This window comes from Terrapene carolina, unplaced genomic scaffold, assembly GCF_002925995.2.
Source record: "Terrapene carolina triunguis isolate 2854851 unplaced genomic scaffold, T_m_triunguis-2.0 Scaffold89, whole genome shotgun sequence".
Classification (NCBI taxonomy): domain Eukaryota; kingdom Metazoa; phylum Chordata; order Testudines; family Emydidae; genus Terrapene; species Terrapene triunguis.
Genome location: NW_020664440.1, coordinates 3,149,143 through 3,170,930, shown reverse-complemented (window position 1 = coordinate 3,170,930; position 21,788 = coordinate 3,149,143). Strand labels below are relative to the sequence as shown.

Below are 21,788 nucleotides of genomic sequence, written 5' to 3'. Positions count from 1 at the left end.
CTATGATGCTGGGCATGTGTTCTGTCCGCTACATTGAGAAGATAAAAATATGCGTCATGGTTTCAGAACAGAAGGGTTTAATCAGAGACCGCGTGTTTGTGGCAATAGGAGGAGAACATGTATACTCTGCTCCTACTTTGGATGATGATCTGAAAGGGTGACATTCATCCCTGTCCAGAGGGCCAACACAAAGTCTTATTTTGAGGGGTCTAAGGGTCTGTCTACACTGCAATTAGACACCCGAGTCTGGCCTGTGCCAGCTGACTTGGGCTCACGCAACCTGGGCTAAGGGGCTGTTTCATTATAGTGTAAATGGTCAGGCTCAAGTTGCAGCCCAAGCTCTGGGACCCTCCCATCTCTCAGGGTCCTAAATCCTGGGCTCCAGCCTACGTCTACACCACAATTAAACTGCCCCTTAGCCCAAACCCAAATCAGCTGGCACGGGCCAGACTTGGGTGTCTAATTGCAGTGTAGACATACTAAGTGGGACTTAAGGAATTGTGCTGACCACTGCCCATAGGGTGAATTTCACCCCAATGAGGAAAGCAATAGGTTGAATGTGGTTTTATCATGTGGCTTTTATGGTATGTACAACTATATCCACATTATTTCCTTTGTTATTGTGCAATATCTTGTTGAGATTTCATGAGATTTTGCCAAATAACTGCACTGTACTCAAAGGAGACACCTGCAGGGATATTTATATGTAAGCTCAATTATCAGGAGTGTTACGCACTGTGACATTTTAGAAATGTCTTCTCAGTATCTTACATATGGTCGAAAAAAGTCTTCACGGTTAAGTTCAAGATTTTCTGTCTACGTTTTCTGCTTATATCAATGTAACTAAGTCTACCTTGTGGGCTTAATTACTCCAAATCAGTTTTCACATGCGTTTTTTTTTTTTCTGTTCACCTGGAGTTAGTAAAGACCACCCACGACGATAGAGATGACTCATATGTCTAGTTGGATATCCCTCAAGAAAACGAAGTTGTCACTTACTGGAGAAATGCCAGGATCAGTAGCATTTGCACATTGAAATTAGTCCGTTTTGTTCTAGCATGTGAATGCATGTAAACATGCCAACAATACACATTACAGACTCATAAAACAAATCTGAGAGCCCCCAAATGGCCACTACCCTATGGGAAAAATTTGAAAAATATTAACTTGGAGAAATTATATTTTATTAAGTTGTTTTTGTTAGTCACAATAAGAAATAAAATTGCCCAGACAAAAGTGCAGAAGAAACATCCATTGTACAGTATGTACACAACTATAATACATGAGAGCTTAGACTCATGTCATTTCTCTCATCAGGTGTCTCCAAAGTTGATTCTCCTCCACATGGAAGAATGATTGTAAATGTCATAAGACCTAAGCCTTCATGTATCTTTAATCTTGCCCTCTCTCTCTCTATGTATATGTATGTATATGTATATATGTATTTTAACTCTTTGAAGATATGCATATATACATGTGTATCTGTGTGTAAGATATACAATATTAGGTGTGTTTGTCTAGAAAGCACACTTTTTTCCTTAAATCATATTGAAGCAAAGCAGGTAAGTAGATGGTTGATAAAATTGAAAGAGATTTTTGAGTGATGAAATGTTACTTCTCTCATTTCAAGAAATTAGTGCCTAGCTGTGAAGGGGTGGGAGGATCCCAGACATGAGTTGGATAATTATGAAGGTAGAATTTGATAATTCCAGCAGAAATAAAAGTATGACTGTGTTTTTCACAAGTGATCACATATAGATTTTCTTGTTAATTTCTTTAAAAAAAAATTCTTTCTCATGAAAGCAGGTTTTCTTGCAGCACTCTTAAATAAATATTTTGGGATTTGTTGGAGAAAATATTATTTTTCTCCCCCCAAAATAGTGATTTTGTTCATCTTCATGGACAGAGTTACTAATAGGATTCTTAGCACTCAGATCCATTTGCTAATAACTTGGCAAGGGGACAGCATTTTATATTCTTAAGAAACAAAGCCTAGCCAGAAAAAATGTGGCATCGCAAGTATCAACTCTTCCAAACTAGTTTTAAAAAATTGTTTTAAAGGGACACTGTCAACCACCATAGGTTTTATGTTTTTTACCTTTGGAGAAAATTTGAGCAGACGTTGAAAGCAGAATTGATTCCTGCCACTTTTGCTTCAGATGATCTCGCTGTTGGAGAATATTGTGTAAAAATATCCAACCCACCATCACATCAAAGCAGCATTTTCACATCTCTCTCTCTCTCCCTTTTGGACATGAACCCCAGAGAGAGCCGCTAACAGCACTGGTTCACACTCAGCGGTGCTGAGCGGCCTCGCACTGTTCATGGCAGTCGTAGAACAACTAGTCAGCAATCACGTTAGCAAAAGTCCAAGACGGTCTTTGCATCTGACCCTGGGCTTACTGAACATCCATGGGGGCAGATTTTTTTTCAGTGATGGCGCGTGTGATGGATGTCAGTTTGCAGTCTGCCCAGACTAAGGGGCTGCGTGTTGCTGAGTTGGAGAATTTCTTCGTGCTGCTCCAGGGAGGAAGTGAAACTGCACCAGATCTATACCCAGTGCAGCATGTGTTCCCCAGCGTGCCAGCACAGATCTGCTACTGGGCATTAATTGGTGGGGGCGGAGGGCTGGAGCTAAGGTTTCTCCCATTCTCCACCCTCTCTCTCCTCTTCCTGCCCACTGGAGCAAGGGAGTGGAGCTGCTCTGCAGAGCCTGCTTCCCTCCGAGTGCAGGAAATGGTGCTATGATGCACCAGTGCAAGGGCTAAGGGCACACCTTCCTGCCCCTCATTCCCTGGTGCTGGCACACAAGGCAGGCCACACTTATACAATTATACACACAGTTGGCCTGATTCTTTACTCTTTTCCACTGGTTTTATGCTGGTGTGACTCTGTTGAGGTCAGTGGAGTTAGAGTGGCATAAAATTGGGATAGTGAAATGGAGACTCAGTCCCATGGCTTTGTAGCTTGTGTAGCTGGAAGCTGAGTACAAGGGAGACCAAATGGGAAACTATTCAAGGGATTCTGCCGTTGGCAGGAATGTTGTTATGAGGTACAGGCAGGGCCGCCAAGAGCGGGTTCGGGCCCCGGTGAAAAAATTTTTTCGGGCCCCCCAGCAAGGGCGGACCGGCTAAACAGGCTGATGGGGGGGGTGAGCCGGGCCCCGGGCCCCCTTCTGGACCACCAGGCCCCAGTAATTTGTACCGGCTTCCCCCCCCCCTTGTCGGCTCTGGGTACAGGTACCTGTATATGGCAAAACGCCCTCCTTAGTCTAATGGATGATTAACGTTAGGCTCTGCAACATTCTAAAACAAGCTCAATAATAGGGATTAATGAACAAATGCTGCTGTCATTGATGTCAATGGCAGAACTTCAATGCATGCAAGCCCTAAGAAAGATAGAAATCCATTCTGTCCATTCACGTCTGACAGAAACTTACTCCTTCCAGGAGGCAAAAATACATATTCCTGGCTAACAGGAATAACATATTCCTGGCTAACATTCTCTTTAAATTGACACATTTATTCTCAGTCTTCTTTGTTCCATCTTTCTAGTCTGGTGCCTATTTATTAGGTTTCTTTCTCTTGGAAAGTCTGGGATGATATTTCTTAGGTAGACACTTTAAATCTTTGAGTAGTTTCCTATCACCTAAAAATTACTGCACACGGTCCTATTGACAGCACCGCTCATACTGCATGTTCCCAGCCAGAAGTGATTACTAAACACGCATGCCTGCGTTTGAAACACATTCGCATCTGAGCCATGTATGATGTGAATGTCACTTCAGAGAACCTGTACAGTGAATTTTAAGGACCCATGTGCATGAAAATGAGTTACTTCACTGATATTTTTTGGTTTTCAAGTTTATATATGTTTCCTGCCTCAGTAAAGTCCTGGCTTGATTTTGATGTTTTAAGACTGGTATCCTGACATGTCTATAACATAGTTCTGAAATTGGTTACAAATTCATTTTCATAATAAGTGGCGTTGTAAATAATGCTAGTAAGTTTAAAGAGCTTTATACCTAACCATGTAAAATGAAAGGTGCTGTAGTAATTTTTACTGGTGATGCTTGAAATATTTCTAGATAAGAGATTTAGGAAAGACTATGAAAGTGCAGGCTTCTAGCATTTCAAGATGAACAGTAATAGCAAATCCAAATACATTGAAAAACCATTGAAAAACGTAGCAGAAAACCCACAAACACAGTGAAGAAACTCCCAGTTTCTATACCTTAGAATAAGAACTAGTTGACTCCTCCAGTAAATAGCATGATTCAAGAAAAATCTTAGTGAGTTATTGTAAATTGAACAGACATACCTTTCCTGTCATGTTACACCTGATTATTCGTACAGTGCAGTTCTGAATGTATGCGCTATGAGACATTTCTGTATCAAAATGGTAGGTGATTTGCACTGTACATGCCGTGGCTAACATTTGAAAGCACTGTTCTCTTTACAATAAAGCTGGTTTTCCCTGGGATGCACATTTGTTTTTACGATAAATGGTCTCATCTCCTTGACTGTGCTTTAATAGAGCTAATACATTTCTTTATTATTATTATTTTTTTCTACCACATTTTAAGGCCTTTGCGTGGTGGTCAGACTTAATGGTTGAACATGCAGAAACCTTCCTGTCATTGTTTGCGGTGGATATGGACGCTGCGTTAGAGGTGCAACCCCCAGACACGTGGGACAGCTTTCCACTATTTCAGCTGCTCAATGATTTCCTCCGTGCTGACTGTATGTATTGTATTTTGACCCTGTATTTTTGATAGGGCAAATCTGCCAGGTTATTGATGCTATTTCCGGCTTTTCCATACTGGACAGAAAACCAGGATGGGGTGGTACTTTAAAACAAATGTATCCGTTTAATTTTGTGATTACCTTAGGGAAAAATTGCTGCGTATATCATTTATTTATTTTACTTTAATATAAAAAAAATCTTTTCCTGCCTTTCATTTGCTCAGGAATTTGTTTTAAGTAAAGATAAATTCCTGTTCAAAGTCAGGGAGTGGAACTTCTGTAATGTCCTATTCACTCAGGTTCCATGGCGGTGAGTGCATTATTGATGGTTAGTAAATTTATTAAGCATTTCTACCTGCACCATATTTTACAAAATATGGAGTCTCTCCCCCACCCCCCACCCCCACACCCCAAAGAGCTTAAGGAAAGGAAAGACATCTGGGTTTTATATTGAGTAAAATAAATGACATACGGTTGCTTTATACGCAAGAGAAATGCAAAGAAGCATGGTTAGCAGTGGATTGAACTGTTTTCTCTCTTGTCATGTTACATGCTGGTAGGACAGGTGAGATTTCCAGAAGCGCCCCCTATTGGCCTAACTCTGCTCCCTTTGAAGCCAATGCTGTTAATTCCCGTTAACTGCCATGGGAGCAGAATTAGGCCAATTCTGAGTGCTCTTGGAAATCCCACGCAGTGCCGTCCAGTCCCATCTGACCCATGTTAGTAAATTAGACCCCAATCTTGCAAAAAGAGCCTATTGCAGGATCCAGGCCTTAATTAGCTTCTTATGACATGCCTAATGAGTGTTGAGGTTCCTCTTAGGAGAAAAACAATTTCCTGAATAAGAGAAGTGATTCTCTAATGAAGCACTGATTTCCCAGCCTGCACAGGCAGTGATGTTTACCACACTCTGTTTCATTTGTACTCTTTTTATAACAGCAAATAGTACATAATTGTTTTGTTATCTCTAAGTTTGATACTAATGGAGAAGAGCTACTGTTTGATTGTTCCAGTTAAGAGCTCAATCCTGCTGTGTTTATCACTGATCTTGGTGGTTCAGGACTCCCAGTGCAAACTACAGTTATGAAATTTCTTCATATTAGCCAGCATATTCATTGTGTAATAAAATGCCACTACTTGTGGGTTGTTACAGAGGATTCAGTAACAATAGTTTCTTACTATACTTTTATTTATCTATTCTAGATAATTTGTGCAATGGAAAATTCCACAAACACCTTCAAGACCTGTTTGCTCCACTTGTTGTTAGATATGTCGATCTGATGGAGTCCTCAATTGCACAATCAATTCACAGGGGCTTTGAGCGGGAATCATGGGAGCCAGTAAAGTAAGGAAATCTCCTTTGATACAATCGGAGTTTGGGTGCAAATGGATGGAGATTCGTACAGAGATGAAGTAGTAAACACTAGATTGGACATCCAGCAAATGCCTTATATTTTCTAGTACAATCCTAAAAATATAAGGCCTAATTTGTTAAGGGTTTTAAAGGTTTATGAAAAAAAAATATGTGATTTTTTTTTAGTGAAATACTGACTTAAGTTGAACACTTTAGCTGTGCAAATGGAAATATGAGAAACGTGAAATCCTCTCATTTTGCTTGGCTTTTTAGATCTTACTACCCAATCTAAAAAGCCTTTTCCAATGCTGCTCTTAAATACAAATAGCTTCTTTTCAGAACAAAAACCTTGCTTTACTGTGTTCGGTCCAGCCCTATACATTGGGTGGGTCACTATTGCAATTTTTATTCCAAAAACTCATTTTTTTCCACCCACCCTGTGAAGGGATAATGCAGAGATGTGCTTCGTCAGTTCAGCACCACTGCTGATCGCTGGATTGATTTTTTTAAATGCAATCTGTGAAGGGCACCAGCGCAAGATACTGCTTTAAAGCTATGCGCTTTCAGAAATAAACATCTTTAAACCAGGTTCGGGAGAGATCCTGGAGGTACCTGCCCTAAAGGGAAACTTGGTGTGCTATAAAACTACTGTGGAGCAGAAATTAGAGGGAAGATTTGAGCAAAACTATTTACTGATCTCATAGAAGCGATAGCTTAAAACTAAGAAATAAATGTAGTGAGAGACCAAACTCTTAGCCTAAGATCTGTGCAATTTTGAAAACATAAAGTCCTTTAAAACAATGGCAATTTTACAGTATAATTATTACTTCTTAAGTTTCTAAGCATTGCAGAATACTGTCATGCTTGTTCCAAGAAGGCATGGTTAGATACTATGAAAGACGTGTATCCTTAAAAAAAATTAAAACAGTAAACTGAAAGATACCCAGTATAGGATATTGTTCTTCTCTGAAAAGTTACTATGTAAAAGGGGTGTGTGTCTTTCAGTGTTTTCCATACCAAAAAGAGATTCCATACCAGTTAAAAGAGATTTTGTGCAGACAGCCGGCCCTCCAAATTCAACCTGGAATATGATTATCTAGGATGGTTCTTGCTTTCTAGTACATCACCACCAGCAGTAAAGGTTTTGTGTGCCAAATTAGGCCCTCATTTACTCCCGTGCAATCCCTCTTTTCAGTCATTTATCCCTGTTACAGAGGGGTAAATGACTGCAACTCAGTATTCCATTATGTCGATACATGAGAAGGAATAGAAGAATCCAGCTCACTTTCCCTTTGCTGTCTTGGATTTGCAGTGTTAAGAGGATTAAAAACACTAAAAAATCATTTTTTACTCTAAAATAAGCTGATGTAACTCTGAAAATACACAGGAAATTGATCTTTGAGTGGCAAAATGCCATTTTTACATAATAATTTCTTCAGCTAGAACTGCATTTTAAAGTTAGCATTAGCTTTAATTTTGCAGCATGACTTTAGTAATAGATATGTTATAAAATTGGTGCAATCACTTCATGTAACCATACTACTTAACCATGCATTTGACAAATAATTAGCTCTTTTTATTTTATTTGTTTTAAATCAGAAACTTGAATATGTTTAAAAATAATGAATATTTTTGGTTTTAACTAACCTTAGACTCAAATATAGATTTATATAAATGTATGGTTTTGTAACAACATTTGGGTTTTGAAATGTTTTCTCAATGTTTTGGATATGTGGAACATAATCGCTTTCAAAATTAAAGTAGGGAGTTTCTGATATGTTAATGCTATAATTTTAATGTCTCCTTCAAGTTATGAAAACTTCTTTTCTTAGTCTAATGTTTCACTTTGAGACTAATCTTTCTCATAGAGTGGACTGGGATGCTTAAAAGTGCTTTGACACGGAGTATGTATTCTGTTCATGGAAAGCTTATGTTCCTTTAGTGAAAACATGCATTTTAATAATTTTTTTCACTAGCAGATATTTCATTCTTAGTTTACCAGAGCGAGAGAGTTGTTAAAGATAACTCATTGGGATTTGACATAAAGCCAGTGAACATATCTGTGCAAAACATAGAGAACAATATGCACTGCGTGAAGGAAAATAGGGAATCGTATTCCGATCTTACTGATGATCGTTTGGGGCATGGTTCAGAACTAGATGTTAAGGAATCTTCTTTCACTGTCTCATGGGCAGTGTGCTATTCTTTACCAGACTGGATGTTTTCCTAGAAGATCTGCTCTAGGAATTATTTTGGGGCAGTTCTCTGGCCTGTGCTATACAGGAGGTCAGACTAGATAATCACAATGGTCCCTTCTGGCCTTGGACTCTATGAATCCACAATAAACCTGCAAGCAGACTCAACGTAACAGATGTATTTTACTTACTCTCCCCAACTCCACCACATACCTCCTCTTTCAGCTACCCATTCACACTATCAGACAGTTGATTTCTTTGGGCTATTTGTCCTATTTTGCAGCTCTACGGAGGTGACAATTGGTAACCACCACTTCATATTTCCCAGATGAGTGCACGATATTGTTTACACACTGATATTTGCCTGTATTTACATTCACAAGAAAGACTGAAATAAATAGCATTCTAATACTGCAACAGTGCAAAAGACACTAACTTGACCTTCTCCTGTTACACTATTGCATAGTAATGTAGCAGCAACAATGGAAATGATACTGCTAAAAACATAAAACATCTTTGCCCTTGGAAAATTCTGCACAGCTTTACTCAGCTTTGAAGAAAGGCTTTCAACTTGGCCTGAAGAGGTGAAGCTGAATACATGTCTACTGCTATCCTGCTTTAGATCTTTACATCAAATTGTGAGAGTGAAATCCCATTACCTCGTGACAGCCAGGAAATTATTCCACAGCATAGTCTTTTTAAAAGGCTTCTCTATGCTCATGCTTGCAATCAAGGCTGAAGTATATGTTCCTATATAACCTGACCAGATGGCAGTAGACAAGCATGTCATCTTTATATTTTCATTGCTGGATACTGTTCACCTTATGCTACGACTAGCTGGGTATAGAATCATATAAACAGTAAGATAGATGCCATTAAATATTGAAAACACTGAAGAAAAAATGTCCACATAATTTTCTCATGCGGGCTGTGTAATCTGACTCTTTTGCACAAGCTCTGAGTAGCTGTAGAACTTATGAGCATGGGTTACCTGCCCTGTAACAGTTTGCACAGCTGGTATGTCTGTGCAAAACTATGCAGAGAAAATGAAACGAAGTGAAACAGCAAACCTTATCACAGAGAGTGTCAGTTAGATCTGTTTCCAGATTGGTTTAGTATATAAAGTCAGGTGAGAGGCAGCCTCATGCCCTTAGCTTTTTTTCCACTAGCTTCTCAGTGAGCTCTGAAATACATAGCAACCACCAGACACCTAAATGTATACTGGTTGCAGAGCACTTAGCAGATGACGTCCTCTTGAGCAGACCGTCGGGTAATGACCACTGCTGGCCTTTTGAGTTGGTTTGGTAGAAAATTGTACAAATCTCTTCTGGGACACCCGAACGACCAGAAAAGTAACTTCTGTAACATTGTAGAAGTCACTGGATTTTAGTACAAGACGGTCAGTCTCAGCACTTCTTTTCAATTTGCAAGTTGAATTTGCATACTGAAAACCCAACCAAATGGCCACGCTTTATTAAGGATTCATTGGTAAGCAGGTTATAAAAGGAAAATAAGATGTTGTAATAAATGGTCCATCAATTATTATAGATTGTTATAGAGTCCAACAGGTTGCTTATAACTTAATCTCTCTGTGCTTCTGTTCCCCATCTGTAAAATGGGGCTAATAACCTTAAAGGATGGGCTAGTGGGTGGAGCACTGGACTCTGTGACTTAGGAGATATGGTTTCTGTTCCTAGCTCTGCCACTGGCCCAGTGGGTGAACTTGGACAAGCACTTCCCTGCTTTGTGCCTCAGTTTCCCTATCTGTAAATTGGGGATAATGGTACTGACCCACTTTGTTAATGCTCTGTGATCTACTGAGGGAAGATGCACTATACAAGAGATAGGTATTGTTATGATACCCATTACTTATAACTATCTACAACGCTTTATACTCCTGTACCTATAACCATCCAAAACACATACTGCTAATGATGTTAACATTTGTTAATCATTTGTTAACCCTTTATAAACGTATCCTTAATATATTAATATAACATGTGACCAATTAAACAGCATGAGTATATCAGCAAGTCAGACAGAACAGGTGAGGTTGTCCTGCTAGAGAGATGTCCTGAGAAAAAGTGGCCTGCCAAGAAAAAGTTCTTGTAGGTGTATATTATTTACGGTTATCAAGCCACAGACAGAGCAAAGATTTTGCTACTAACTTCACTGATATGCCCCTAGTACTGAAGCCTTTGTAGAAAGACTACCACTTGGATTGGTTCAGCATTTACAGTAATCAAATAGAATTTCTAGAGGAATAGCTGATCAGTAAGTGATTTCAGGGTACCTGTGGGAACTGAACGTTTAAGCACCAACAAGTCTCTAATTTATTTACATGTTCTGTACCTAGGTGGGCTAACTCAATAAAAACTCCACGGTTTTCTGGCCACTCTGTTATATCAATTGCATAGTATGGCATTTATTATGTAGTTTCTTATGCATTTTTACTGGTTTTCTGTGGTCAATACTACAACAGGGAAAGTGAACTTTTTAATTTATTTTCATAGGGTACATTACCATGATGCCATTAGTCACTGATAGCGTGGCTGTGATGAGGTTTTTATAGCTAGACAATGGAGGTGTGAATTGTGGAAATGTAGAAAATAGAAAAAATTGGGAGTAAATAGAAGAACAGTGCAAAATGAGCTGTGCAATCTGACAGAACTTCCCTTATCACATACATTAGGCCCCAGTTCTGAAACTGAATCCTCGTAGACCAACCAACCCTCTGCCACCAATGAGCTGAGTGTCACCTCCGTCAGACTGCTGGATTGGGGCCAAATTTAACATCTTGTATTAAAATAGATATGGGCTGATTTTTAGAAGCAGCTTCCCATTTTGTACCTGTCATTTTATGGCCTGAATAAATGCAGACACAAATATTTATGGATGATATTGATGTCATTTACGGATCTAGCTACCTGATTGCAGGTGCAAATCAGATCATTAGATGTGTAAATGAGATCAGTTGCACCTGCAAAATTGTGACTGCAAAGGAGAAGGCTTTTTTCAAAATCAGGCCCTGTGTGTTAACATTACACTACATACACTACATTATTTTGCTGTTAAAAGTTGTAACTTATCCTTGCAAGGGCCACAGCGCATCAGCAAAATAATGTGTTGTGTAAAAGAAATATGTTTAAATGTGAATACAGTATAGTATTTTCTGTGGAAAATCATTTTAATAATACAATGTTTTAATGAATATGACACTAAGTATCTTCTTGAATTTTTAGTATTAAAAACAAAGGGGTTTTTTTATTTATGTGTTCACCATCTGGCTAATCTCTTTCAGTTGCTCTTCCTTATACATTTATATGTTATCCATCCCTTGCTATTTTTGATTTATTCAATATCAATATTAACTACACGGACATACCATTCCTAAAGATCTAACGATTTCTCAGTCATTATGAAATAGGTGTATCATTTGAAAATCATATTCACTTTAAGAGGCATATACGCACCTGAATGGAAACTGGATGGTTTTGTTGCATGAGAAGGCTCCTATATATGTTTCTTCATTCATAAGGAGAACAAGCAGATAGTGTGAAGTCAAATTTACCAGAAACATAAATAAATCAGAAAGCATCTTTTTCACCCCAAAATGACATTAAACTGTATTTTTCCCTGGACGTGGAACTTTGTTCAAAAGTTAAGAATGAAAATCCAAGTCATTCTGCCTCTTGGCTGTGTAACTAATGCCTTGAAATGCAGTTACTGGCTGATTCTTGTAACGATACCGTTTAAACGTGTTATTGCATTAGCAATTTTATATCCAGTATTGTTGATGCAATTATGTGTATCTTTGTTTTCTGATATAATAAGATTGACCATAAGAAATGCAGCTCAAACATGTATTTACACCTATAGCAAATTGCTAATATAATTTAATTGCTCCATTGGAAGAGGAGAACATGAAATTATACAGTTTTGCAGGATGGCCGTTAAAGCCGCCTAGAAGACAATAGCTGTATAGGGCGTGGAAGAGACCTTCCAAAGCAGAGTTCCGGAATGACCATCCTCTGTGTTCATATTGCTGAGCCAGACGATTAAGGCTGGATTAATTTTTAAAACATCTCATAAACTTGAGAGGCTAAATGCCTGAAACTGCATGAATTCCAGTCACTGGCAAAGCCTCCCCTGACTGCACTGCTACAGAATTAAGCATTAAATCTGGTGTCCTGACTCGGGTTTTACTGTCTCCTTCCTCAAACTCCCAGTGGGAATAAAGACACAATAAAAACTGAGCCGGGACTTCTGGATTTGCCTTTGAAATGAGGCTGTAAAGCATGTTCTTGGTTTATGCCCTAATATGCTCTGTAAAGGCAGAAAGAGAGAGTTTTCTGAAAATGACTTACGTCTTGTTGATCAGATAGCGCAAGGAATAAACTTCCCAAATTCTACATCTTCCAGATACCAAAACCCCATGTTCATGTAAAATATTGTTATGACGAGATGCTTTTAAAATACGGTTATAGCTATTTTAACCAATGTAGGGACATTAAAATGTTTCTGGATGTTTTGGAAACCCTGGGCATGCAGCGTCATTTTACTGTACGTTGTTTCTGGAAAGCATATTACATTAAACCACCTTGTATTTAATAGACAAAATCATTTTTTAAAAGTTCTCTTTCATGTAATAATTGTGCATCTTGAGAATGCTATTAAATTCATAATGCCCAGCTATACATCCTTCAGAAATTGACCATTGAGTACATCCCAGGGCCCCATTTCCAAGTGGGAAACATTCACACACAAATCTCATGCTAAGAAATCAGGATCTGTTCATAATTCTCTGCATACCACACTGAAAACATACACCTAGATGTCAGTGCACATTATAAAGTGTTCCTCCCCCCTGATCGTTAGGCCATGATCTAGCAAACAAAGACACACAGGGAGATTCTTGCACCTGCGGTGCCCCACAAGGGTCTGCATGCATGGATACAGTTGCAAGATTGGAATCTTTCTCTTCTGGTTGGTGGAACAGCATTCATGTGCTCCAAATGAAAACAAATCTATAACATTTGGAGAGAGCAGGGCAAATGGGGAGTTTTCATTAAGGAGAAAAGCCTGGCTCCATTGAGTTCAATGGCAAAACTCCCATTGATTTCAGTGGAGCCAGGATTTCACCGTCAGTGTTTACTACTTTGAACCCTGATTCCAAGACAAAACCTTTAAAATTCCTGACAGGTCTTTCAGTGTAGCTGTTTCATATATCCACCCAATCTAAATGTTGATATAAGAATTCAGATTTGCTTGCTCGTGGTATATTTTTTAAATTAAAAGCTACTTTCTGTGCTCTGAAATTGTATCAGGACCTGTAAATTAAGTTATTTTGTGTGGGTGTTTGAGTAGTTTGTTAATTTGCGGCTTTGTGATTTTTCTTCTTTTGTTGATTTTTTGAAGTAACTTGCTTTTTATCGCAGACTAAAAAAATAGCCACACTTAAGCCTCCCATATTCATGCTTCTTTCTGAAATGTTTTGCTTTAGTTTTTTGACTGTTGTCTTGCTGTGAACTTTGCAGATTTGTTTGAGTGTCACGTGCTTCTGCTACATCTGCATTGTCACTGTTATGGTATTTTTCTTTCTGTCTGTTTCTTCCACAGGAGTTTAACAAGTAATCTGCCCAATGTGAATCTACCAAATGTGAATCTCCCTAAAGTACCAAATCTACCAGTTAACATCCCACTAGGCATCCCACAAATGCCTAGCTTTTCTGCACCGTCATGGATGGCTGCTATATATGATTCTGAGTGTGTATTGAGTTCACATTAGATCTCATTTAAATTTAAAGTAATCTTGGCATGGATATGTGTTGTTTGTTTCTGTGCATTATATATAACTTTAAAAGAGTGACAGAGATAGATAATTAGATATTTTACTAAATGAGGCAACCCTTATGTATTTCTGGCATGTACATTAGAAGTTTTCATAAATATTGAGACTTTGTCTTACGCCCGCTGGAAGCTTGAGCAAGCGTCTCACTTCACAAAATAATTGTTGACAGTGGGCTGTAGTCCTGTTGGAGTATAAACTACAGTACTTAAAATATGAGCTGACATGTCTCAAAAGATAGGATGAACCAACTGCAGTGCAAGTTGACTAATTTCCATGGACCAGATGTAGATCTAAAAGTGAGTTTTTATTTTTCTGCAAGTTCCTTACTGCCTGGAATTCTTGTACAATATTTCAAACAAAGGGGGGAGGCATCTATAAGGATTCTTATGCATGACATGGGGAGCCCAAATGGTAATTGAATTCTAGAACCTCCAACCTCAATACTTAAAAATCATTCTGAATGTCTTGAATCAAATGTAGGAAATCAAACAGGGCCCAAGTCACTAGTATGTAATAACCAGTGCTCTGCGTTCCTGTGCCTAACACAAGATTGTTAACCTTGTGACTGTCCTATGATGTAGGACACATACTCAATGAAGAGGCATGATAGATGCATGTTTTTCAGTTTAGGTCATGTGACTTCTGTAATTATGGTGGGTCCCCCTTAACAGTCACAGCCATTGAGTGGTGCCAGAGATTGATACCCAAAGGGATAAACAAAGCTGTCACTGCGTGTTGGGCCGTCATTCTCATAACATTTACTAGCATAAAAATTGAGACTTTCTAAGTTCTCACTTCAAATTGCTCAACTTTACTTAGTGTTACATGGCAGAAGGATTATCTCAGCCAGTCAAAGCACAGGGATATTGGACAGTTTCTGAGCTGCCCATGTCCTGTTGTTTTTTGACAGCCATGCAGTATGCACACCCTGGTGCTTTGACTCAGAAATCCACACCCACCTGCTACGCTAATATGTACCTCACTTCTCACGAACTCCCACCTCCCAACCGCTCTCCTGCTCCTCATAAACCACCTTCCTCCTGAGGAAAGTTCAAAGTCGCCAGCACCGCCCCAGATGGCCACTTTGTTTTAATAAATGCTACTTGTATTCTCTCCCTACTCCCTCACTCCTTCTGTGACCATCCATTCCCCATCCTTTCTTCCCTCTTAAAAGCTGAAAGGGGAGAAATGCCAGGCCATGCCAGGCCAGGCCAGCAAAGCACCAAGGTCCCAATTCATGAAAGGAGCCCACTGCAGGAAGGTTAACTTTAAGCACATGCTTACATGCTTCTCTGAATCATGGCCTCAATCACACGTGTCCGTTTAAGCACATGAGTACCATGGAGGTCAGTAAGGCTACACATGTGCTTAACGTTAAGCGTGTGCTTTCAGCAAAGCTTTTTGTGTTGCTAAGGGTTAGGATCCCCAGAATAACTTGCCAAGCAGCAGCACCTTAGGGTACATCTGCACAGCAGCTGGGAAATGTAATTCCCAGCTCGGGTAGATGTACACACACTAGCTCTGCTCGAGCTAGTACCTACATATAGCAGTGTGTCCGCAGTGCAGGCCGGTGACTCAGTCTAGCCACCCAAGTACCATCCCCCCCATCCCTCTGGGTATGTGCTTTCCCGAAGAGGGAAAGAGAGGCAGTGTTAAAATTGCTGCTAGGTTCGCTTCCCTGAGCTGCGTGCTCTACACAGCCTGGTAAACCAATACTCAGAGCAATCTAAATTAAACCTGAAAACAAACAAAGTCTGACAAATCTACAGTGGAGTCACATCATAGGCGCATTTAACTTAGCGATTTTAACTATACGCGCTCGGCAAAACAAAACAAAAAAGAGAAAAATAACAATTTAAATACTGTACCTGTAGTGCGGGTGATTCCACCCGCCATTCCACTCAATGAGCGTTTGACTATACGCAATTTTCACCTTACGTGCTGACTTCAGAACGTAACCCCCGCGTAAGATGCGACTCCCCTGTATATCATGCTTTGATCTTTTTCTTATACCAGAGCTGCTGATAGGTTGACATGCTTATTGATTTGTTTAAATTAAATAAATTAAATTAATGGAGATATCCTATCTCCTAGAACTGGAAGGGACCTTGCAAGGTCATTGAGTCCAGCCCCCTGCCTTCACTAGCAGGACCAAGTACTGATTTTGCCCCAGATCCCTAAGTGGCCCCCCTCAAGGATTGAACTCACAACCCTGGGTTTAGCAGGCCAATGCTCAAACCACTGAGCTATCCCTCCCCCCTTAAATACAAATTCTTTGTATTTAAGAATAAATTGTCACTTTACCCAAAGATGAAAAGTCTCACAGTAACAATAAACATCGACTTTTTATTCGGCAGGAAGGGTGGCAGAGGCGGGCTATGGTCCAGGTACAGGAAACTACACGTAATTTACATCTACACCTGGATTCTACTGAATATGCTCTATACTAATACTAATGAACTGGAGGCAAAGCCAATGCCCTTTTATTTTTAAAAAATTGAAATATTAGAGTAATTTGCGTTTCAAAGAAATACAACTCATATTCATGCTAAGTTGGCTGTATTAAAGGCTAGATTAGGCAGTATCTGTAAATAATACTTGAAAGTTTGTCTTACTTTTTTCTCTGTGCATGCTCTGTGATCTTGTTTTTGAAAAGATAAGAATCAAGACATGACAGTAAAGTTGACAGTCATCTTTAATAAAACTAAAGCTTAAGTGTGAAAGGCATTTTGCAAATTTCTATGTGATCAAAGCAATTTTGGTGCTATTGCACTAACAATGAACAGTTCATTTTGGACATAACATAGAATATTACTTTCCTCCCAGGAAAACCTAATAATGAGCTGTTCAAAAGAAGAAAAAAATACTGAGAGTAATTTTTTTGAAAATTCTGAAACCAGATGGGTGTCATAATGTTGTTGTAATAAATACCAATTATTGCATTCATGTGTATTTAATTATTTAAAACATAAATTCATGCAGTTCCAAAACTGGGATTAGATTAGAAAAAGTTTAATTATTCCTAAGCATAGGTCTCAAACAGAAGAAACTACAAATGTAGCTAGGTTGACTCTCAGGGCTGTGCTATTGAAGTTCCACAACATAGTTTTTTGACTAAAGATACCATTTAAGGAAATGCCTGATTCTCTATCTTTTCAGTGTCCCAGTTCCCTTGTACCCATTCACAGTTCATTATTAAAGACTTGTTTCAGTGTTACCTCTCCCTTAGTGTCAGATACATCTGTTCCTACTTCTGAGCTGATTCGTTCTTTAAATTGTTACCTTTGTTAGCACAAGCCCTCACAGGACCCCTCTAGCATGTTGGGAGTATGGTTTTCACCTGGCAGTAGCCATGTATGCATCGGCTACGTTTTCCTCTGTAGCATTAACTCAATGCAGCTGGCATCTGTCACAATAGAAACACCCTTCCTCATCTGTTTCTATAGACGATGTCAGCACAAGTGGTAATGCATGGTGTGTTAAACATCTTATCAATTACTGTGTTAGCATTAGTGGTATGCGAGGAGGGGGTTAAAACTCTTGAAGATCTCTTGGTAATTGTCATGAAAAAGAGAGAGAGAGAAAAAAGGGTTATAGATAAATTTTTCTGCACCAACAAAACACAATCAAGGCCTGTATTTTATTCTGTAAGTGGAGGTTTTAGACACAATTATAGTTGAAAAGAACCAAAGTAGCTATACACAACGAGCCTGAAGCGTCCCATCTGTGCAGAGGAGTGGGTAAGACTATGCACTTTGGAAAGAATTCAGACTTTTGCAACAGACCAAAGACATTGCAAAAAAATAGAAATTAAAAAAAAAAAAATCTGTTGTCCTGTAGATGCCTTCGCAAGAGGCTGATCTGTGAGATGTGGAGTAGTCAACCTAACCAAAACTCTTTCACATGAGATGTCTAGTGTTCTTAGTTCAATTGACTTACCCTGATTTTTTTCCAGCTGTTCAAGAGATAAGGTGTGTCCTCGCTCACCACTTGTTAGCACTGTCCTTTACCTGGTAAATGTTGGGGAAAAAATTAAAAATATATCATTTGAAGGAAAAAAATGCATGAAACCCTACATTTGAATAACTGCATACATTCATGTACTGTAGTTATTGTCCGTCAAGGGTTTTCTACTACAAATTTGAGCCTTAATTTTGAATAATCACATATGTCAATGTGGTTATTAGCTAAGGCTGATTTTTACCATACACACTTTTTCCAGTTAATGTGCGTAATTCATAATTTTGTCTTATCATCTGGTCTGGAAAGATTTGTGAGTTATAACAGCAAGGTAGACTAGGCAAATGTATGGTAAAACTCAAAAGCCTGATGATGGAGATTACCCAGCATTGTTCTGTGTATTAAGCCACTGTATGCCCTCAACTTGTACAAGAATGGTCTCCACATCAGGTTTCCAATAGCAGGGTCCTGGGGATGACTTCTGTTTTCATTTTACCCTGCCAGCAATGGATCAGGAACCTCTGAAGATCTGTTTTGGAAACTTGATGCCCTGCAGACCTTCATTCGGGATTTACACTGGCCTGAGGAAGAATTTGGAAAGCACCTAGAACAGCGTCTAAAACTTATGGCAAGTGACATGATCGAGTCTTGTGTTAAGAGGTACGTCTGAACAATGGAACTGGAAGGGTCTGTAGTAGCAGATCACAAGAAATTGTTGGGGGCGGGGGGGTTGCCCTATCTTATTGGAAAAGAGGGGGCTGTACTTTACCTTTCAGCTTGACTTCAGCCATTATCTTTTTAAGCCCTAATTTATTTCCATCCAAGACAGGCTTGGTGGTAGCACACTTTTTATCTCTGCAAATTATTGACCTCTAAAAGGCAACATCTTTTAAATGTAGGCTTTAGACAATGCCTATTTCCAATAAGGCAACAAACCCCCCGCCCTTACTTCAGGCTTTCTCTGCTGTTGTTTATTGTGCGCCTCCTCTGGGGTCAGGTTTGGGTAACACATTAGGGCGCAGGATTGTTGAATGCTGTAGGAGTAGCCCTGTGTGCTATCTCAGCACCCACATGGGTGACCGACAAAGGAGACTGTGCCATTCAGAGAACCAGTCAGGCTTTCCAGCTGCCTTTGATTGAAAAAAGTCATCACTGCCAATGCCACCTCATATGATATGCTCCTGCCGAGCCTCTGAAGCACAGCGTACACCTTAAAGGAACTCTTACGGATATGTTAACAGCAGTCATTTTGGTAAGGAAACATCCAGGCTATATTGTCCCGTTACCCACCACTGTTTCTGTTTGGTTGGTTAGTTTCAGAAGGAGGTGACGGGGGTGGGGGGAAAGAAATGAATGTCGCATCCTCGGGCATGAGAAAAGCAAATGGCAAAAGAACAGGTAGAGGCAGATGAAAGCCTCAGCAGGTATGTGCAGGTGGCTCTGTGCCACCGTTGTCTGGCTGCACTGCAAGTGCAAGCATGTGTTTTAATGTTCTCTGATTCCTGGCCGCTTGGATCCACAACCTCCCCATCCGCGAAGTGCAGACATTTGGGCTCAGAAATTGGAACTCAGAACAAATGGCGGTTATAGGGTGGCTTTGCTGCTGTGAAATAAAACACAGCGTACAGATAATCGGATTAAAGGCCAAAGCCCACAGCTTTTATTGAAATACAGTAACTCCCACTGCGGGTTATCTGGCAGCCAATTGGCCCTGCAATGCCAGGTAATGTTAAAACTTGAGGAGAGCCATCCTGTCATGGGCACCAAAGAGATGCATTTTCCCATGCTACAGCCCTCAAACTATCCCAGCCTCTGGGAGGAACATCATTCCTCTGTCCACAACGAGCCCCTCCCCCAGAGCGTATGGAAGTAAGGCCCTCCTCCATGCTCTGGGCTGTTCCTCCCTCCATTTTCAGCACATCTCTTCTGAACCCTGTGCAGCCATTTTACAGCTTCTACCATCTCAAGCTGAGCTTGGCCAGGGCCCTTTCAAGTTGCCTGCATTAACAGCAAACACCCCAGTCTTTGTAGCATTGTGCAAGGGAATTTATCCTGATCTGCGCCATTGCAGGCTAAGGTGCCAACTTCCCTTTCTGCAACCAAGGTGGGACCTGCCTTTGGGCATCAGTGCTTCATTCTTCTGTACCAACCAGATCTCGCTGCAGGAGGTTCTGGGCGAAGGCGGTAGAGAAAACGTATCGGTGCACTGGCAGGCAAAAACTCTTTCCCAGTCCCCGATACTGTGATCAGATTCATCCTGAGCCTGTGAGCGAGGACCAGTCTGAAAAATCTCATGCTCATGAAGTCAGTCATCCCCCAGCTTCCCTTATATTAACACCATTAAAAGGTCCCTTTTCCTGACCCCAAGGGAGGGCGAGTAGGAAACACTGCATGCAGCCAGCGAGGGAGTGAGAATGGCCCCTGCTCTCAGCAACAGCTTCTCTTAGCACTTGCCAGCCTGGGGAGAGGCAATTTGTATCCATATGTACAAGGGCCACCCAGCACCAGCCTCTTGCTGCCAATTCCCTGCACCACTGCCACATCGCAGGAAGGCCATAGCAGCCAGCAAGGTCAACCTTCCCCACCCTAGCAAAACAAACAAGGGAAAGGGAAAAAGAGAGGGAGACGTGAGATGCCCACAGACGGTATCAATTTCCCAGCACTGTCCCCAGGTCTCAGCAAGGTCTGTTCCCACAGAGGTACAGATCTTCATTCACATGTAAACCTTTGGGTGTTGATAAAGTCTCCTTCCTGATCATCCAAAAGGCATGTTTAACTGTCAACGTAGTGCAGTCTCTTATTCTGTATTGTCCTGCAGATGCAAACTGCACAATAGGTCATAAAGATTCGTTAATTACGTTGTCCCTTCTTTAAAGGTCTTGTGATACCTGTGGCATTAGAAAAGCTCCTCTTTCTTGCTCTGCCGGTATATTGTCTGATATAAATGCTGAGTGTCTTGAGTTGTTCCCTTTGTCTGACTCTGTTCTCTAAGAGCCAACTGAAAATAGATGCATCAGTCTGAACCTCTAGTTAGCATTATGTAAATTGTAAATATTAGACTAAGGAAATAACTAAGAGGAGTTTAGCGGTTCTACACCACAGAAAAATTGTAGGATTATTCCTGAAGAAGGATAGCAGCTGGCTTGCGGCTCAGTCCTTTTAGCCGTAAAGAGGATTCTTCTTGGGTTGGATTTCTCTTGCTTCTCCGTGCTTTTGCTTTGACTTGGCTCACCTACCAGCATGTGTCCATGCAATACAGTGCTCTGCTCTTTATTGGCCATTCAGTGTGCCTCCCGGCTCCATGACCATGACATTTCTTTTCTCTTTCTTTTAAAATAACTAGCCCTTCCAGTGCTATACCTTGGGGAGTAGCTTGGGGTATTCTGTACCTCAGAGTACTTCTGTTATACACTTTAGTTTCCCTTTTAAATACATTTACTGTAATTAGAGAACAGTTCATGATGATGCTTTAGAAGTGGGCCTGATCGTGCTCATCTTTCCAGGCAGACACAAAACCATGGTCCTGCTCATTTAAAGATTCCATCACCTAGCGTCCACATCAGGGTGCTAACCCCTGTGCTCTGGCTAACGTCTGGTAATGGTAATTACATCAGGCTCAATCCACTGCTGGCGTTAGCCAATGATGCTGTGCTCCCTGCTTACACCAATTGTAAATTTGGCTC

At 40.2% G+C, this 21,788-nt stretch overlaps 1 protein-coding gene across 12 annotated transcripts in view; it reads left to right on the top strand.

The window, feature by feature from the left end:
• Positions 1-21,788, top strand: part of CADPS (calcium dependent secretion activator) — a 358,046-nt gene that overhangs the window by 278,511 nt on the left and 57,747 nt on the right. For 6 of the 12 annotated variants that reach the window (XM_026650416.2, XM_026650413.2, XM_026650412.2 and 3 more), the window contains 4 exons: positions 4,586-4,742; positions 5,949-6,090; positions 13,914-14,060; positions 18,610-18,765. In XM_026650416.2, coding sequence (XP_026506201.1) covers positions 4,586-4,742; positions 5,949-6,090; positions 13,914-14,060; positions 18,610-18,765 — 602 coding nt within the window. The remainder of the gene's footprint in view (positions 1-4,585; positions 4,743-5,948; positions 6,091-13,913; positions 14,061-18,609; positions 18,766-21,788) is intronic. The other 6 variants (XM_026650418.2, XM_026650417.2, XM_026650419.2 and 3 more) reach the window with 1 other exon arrangement.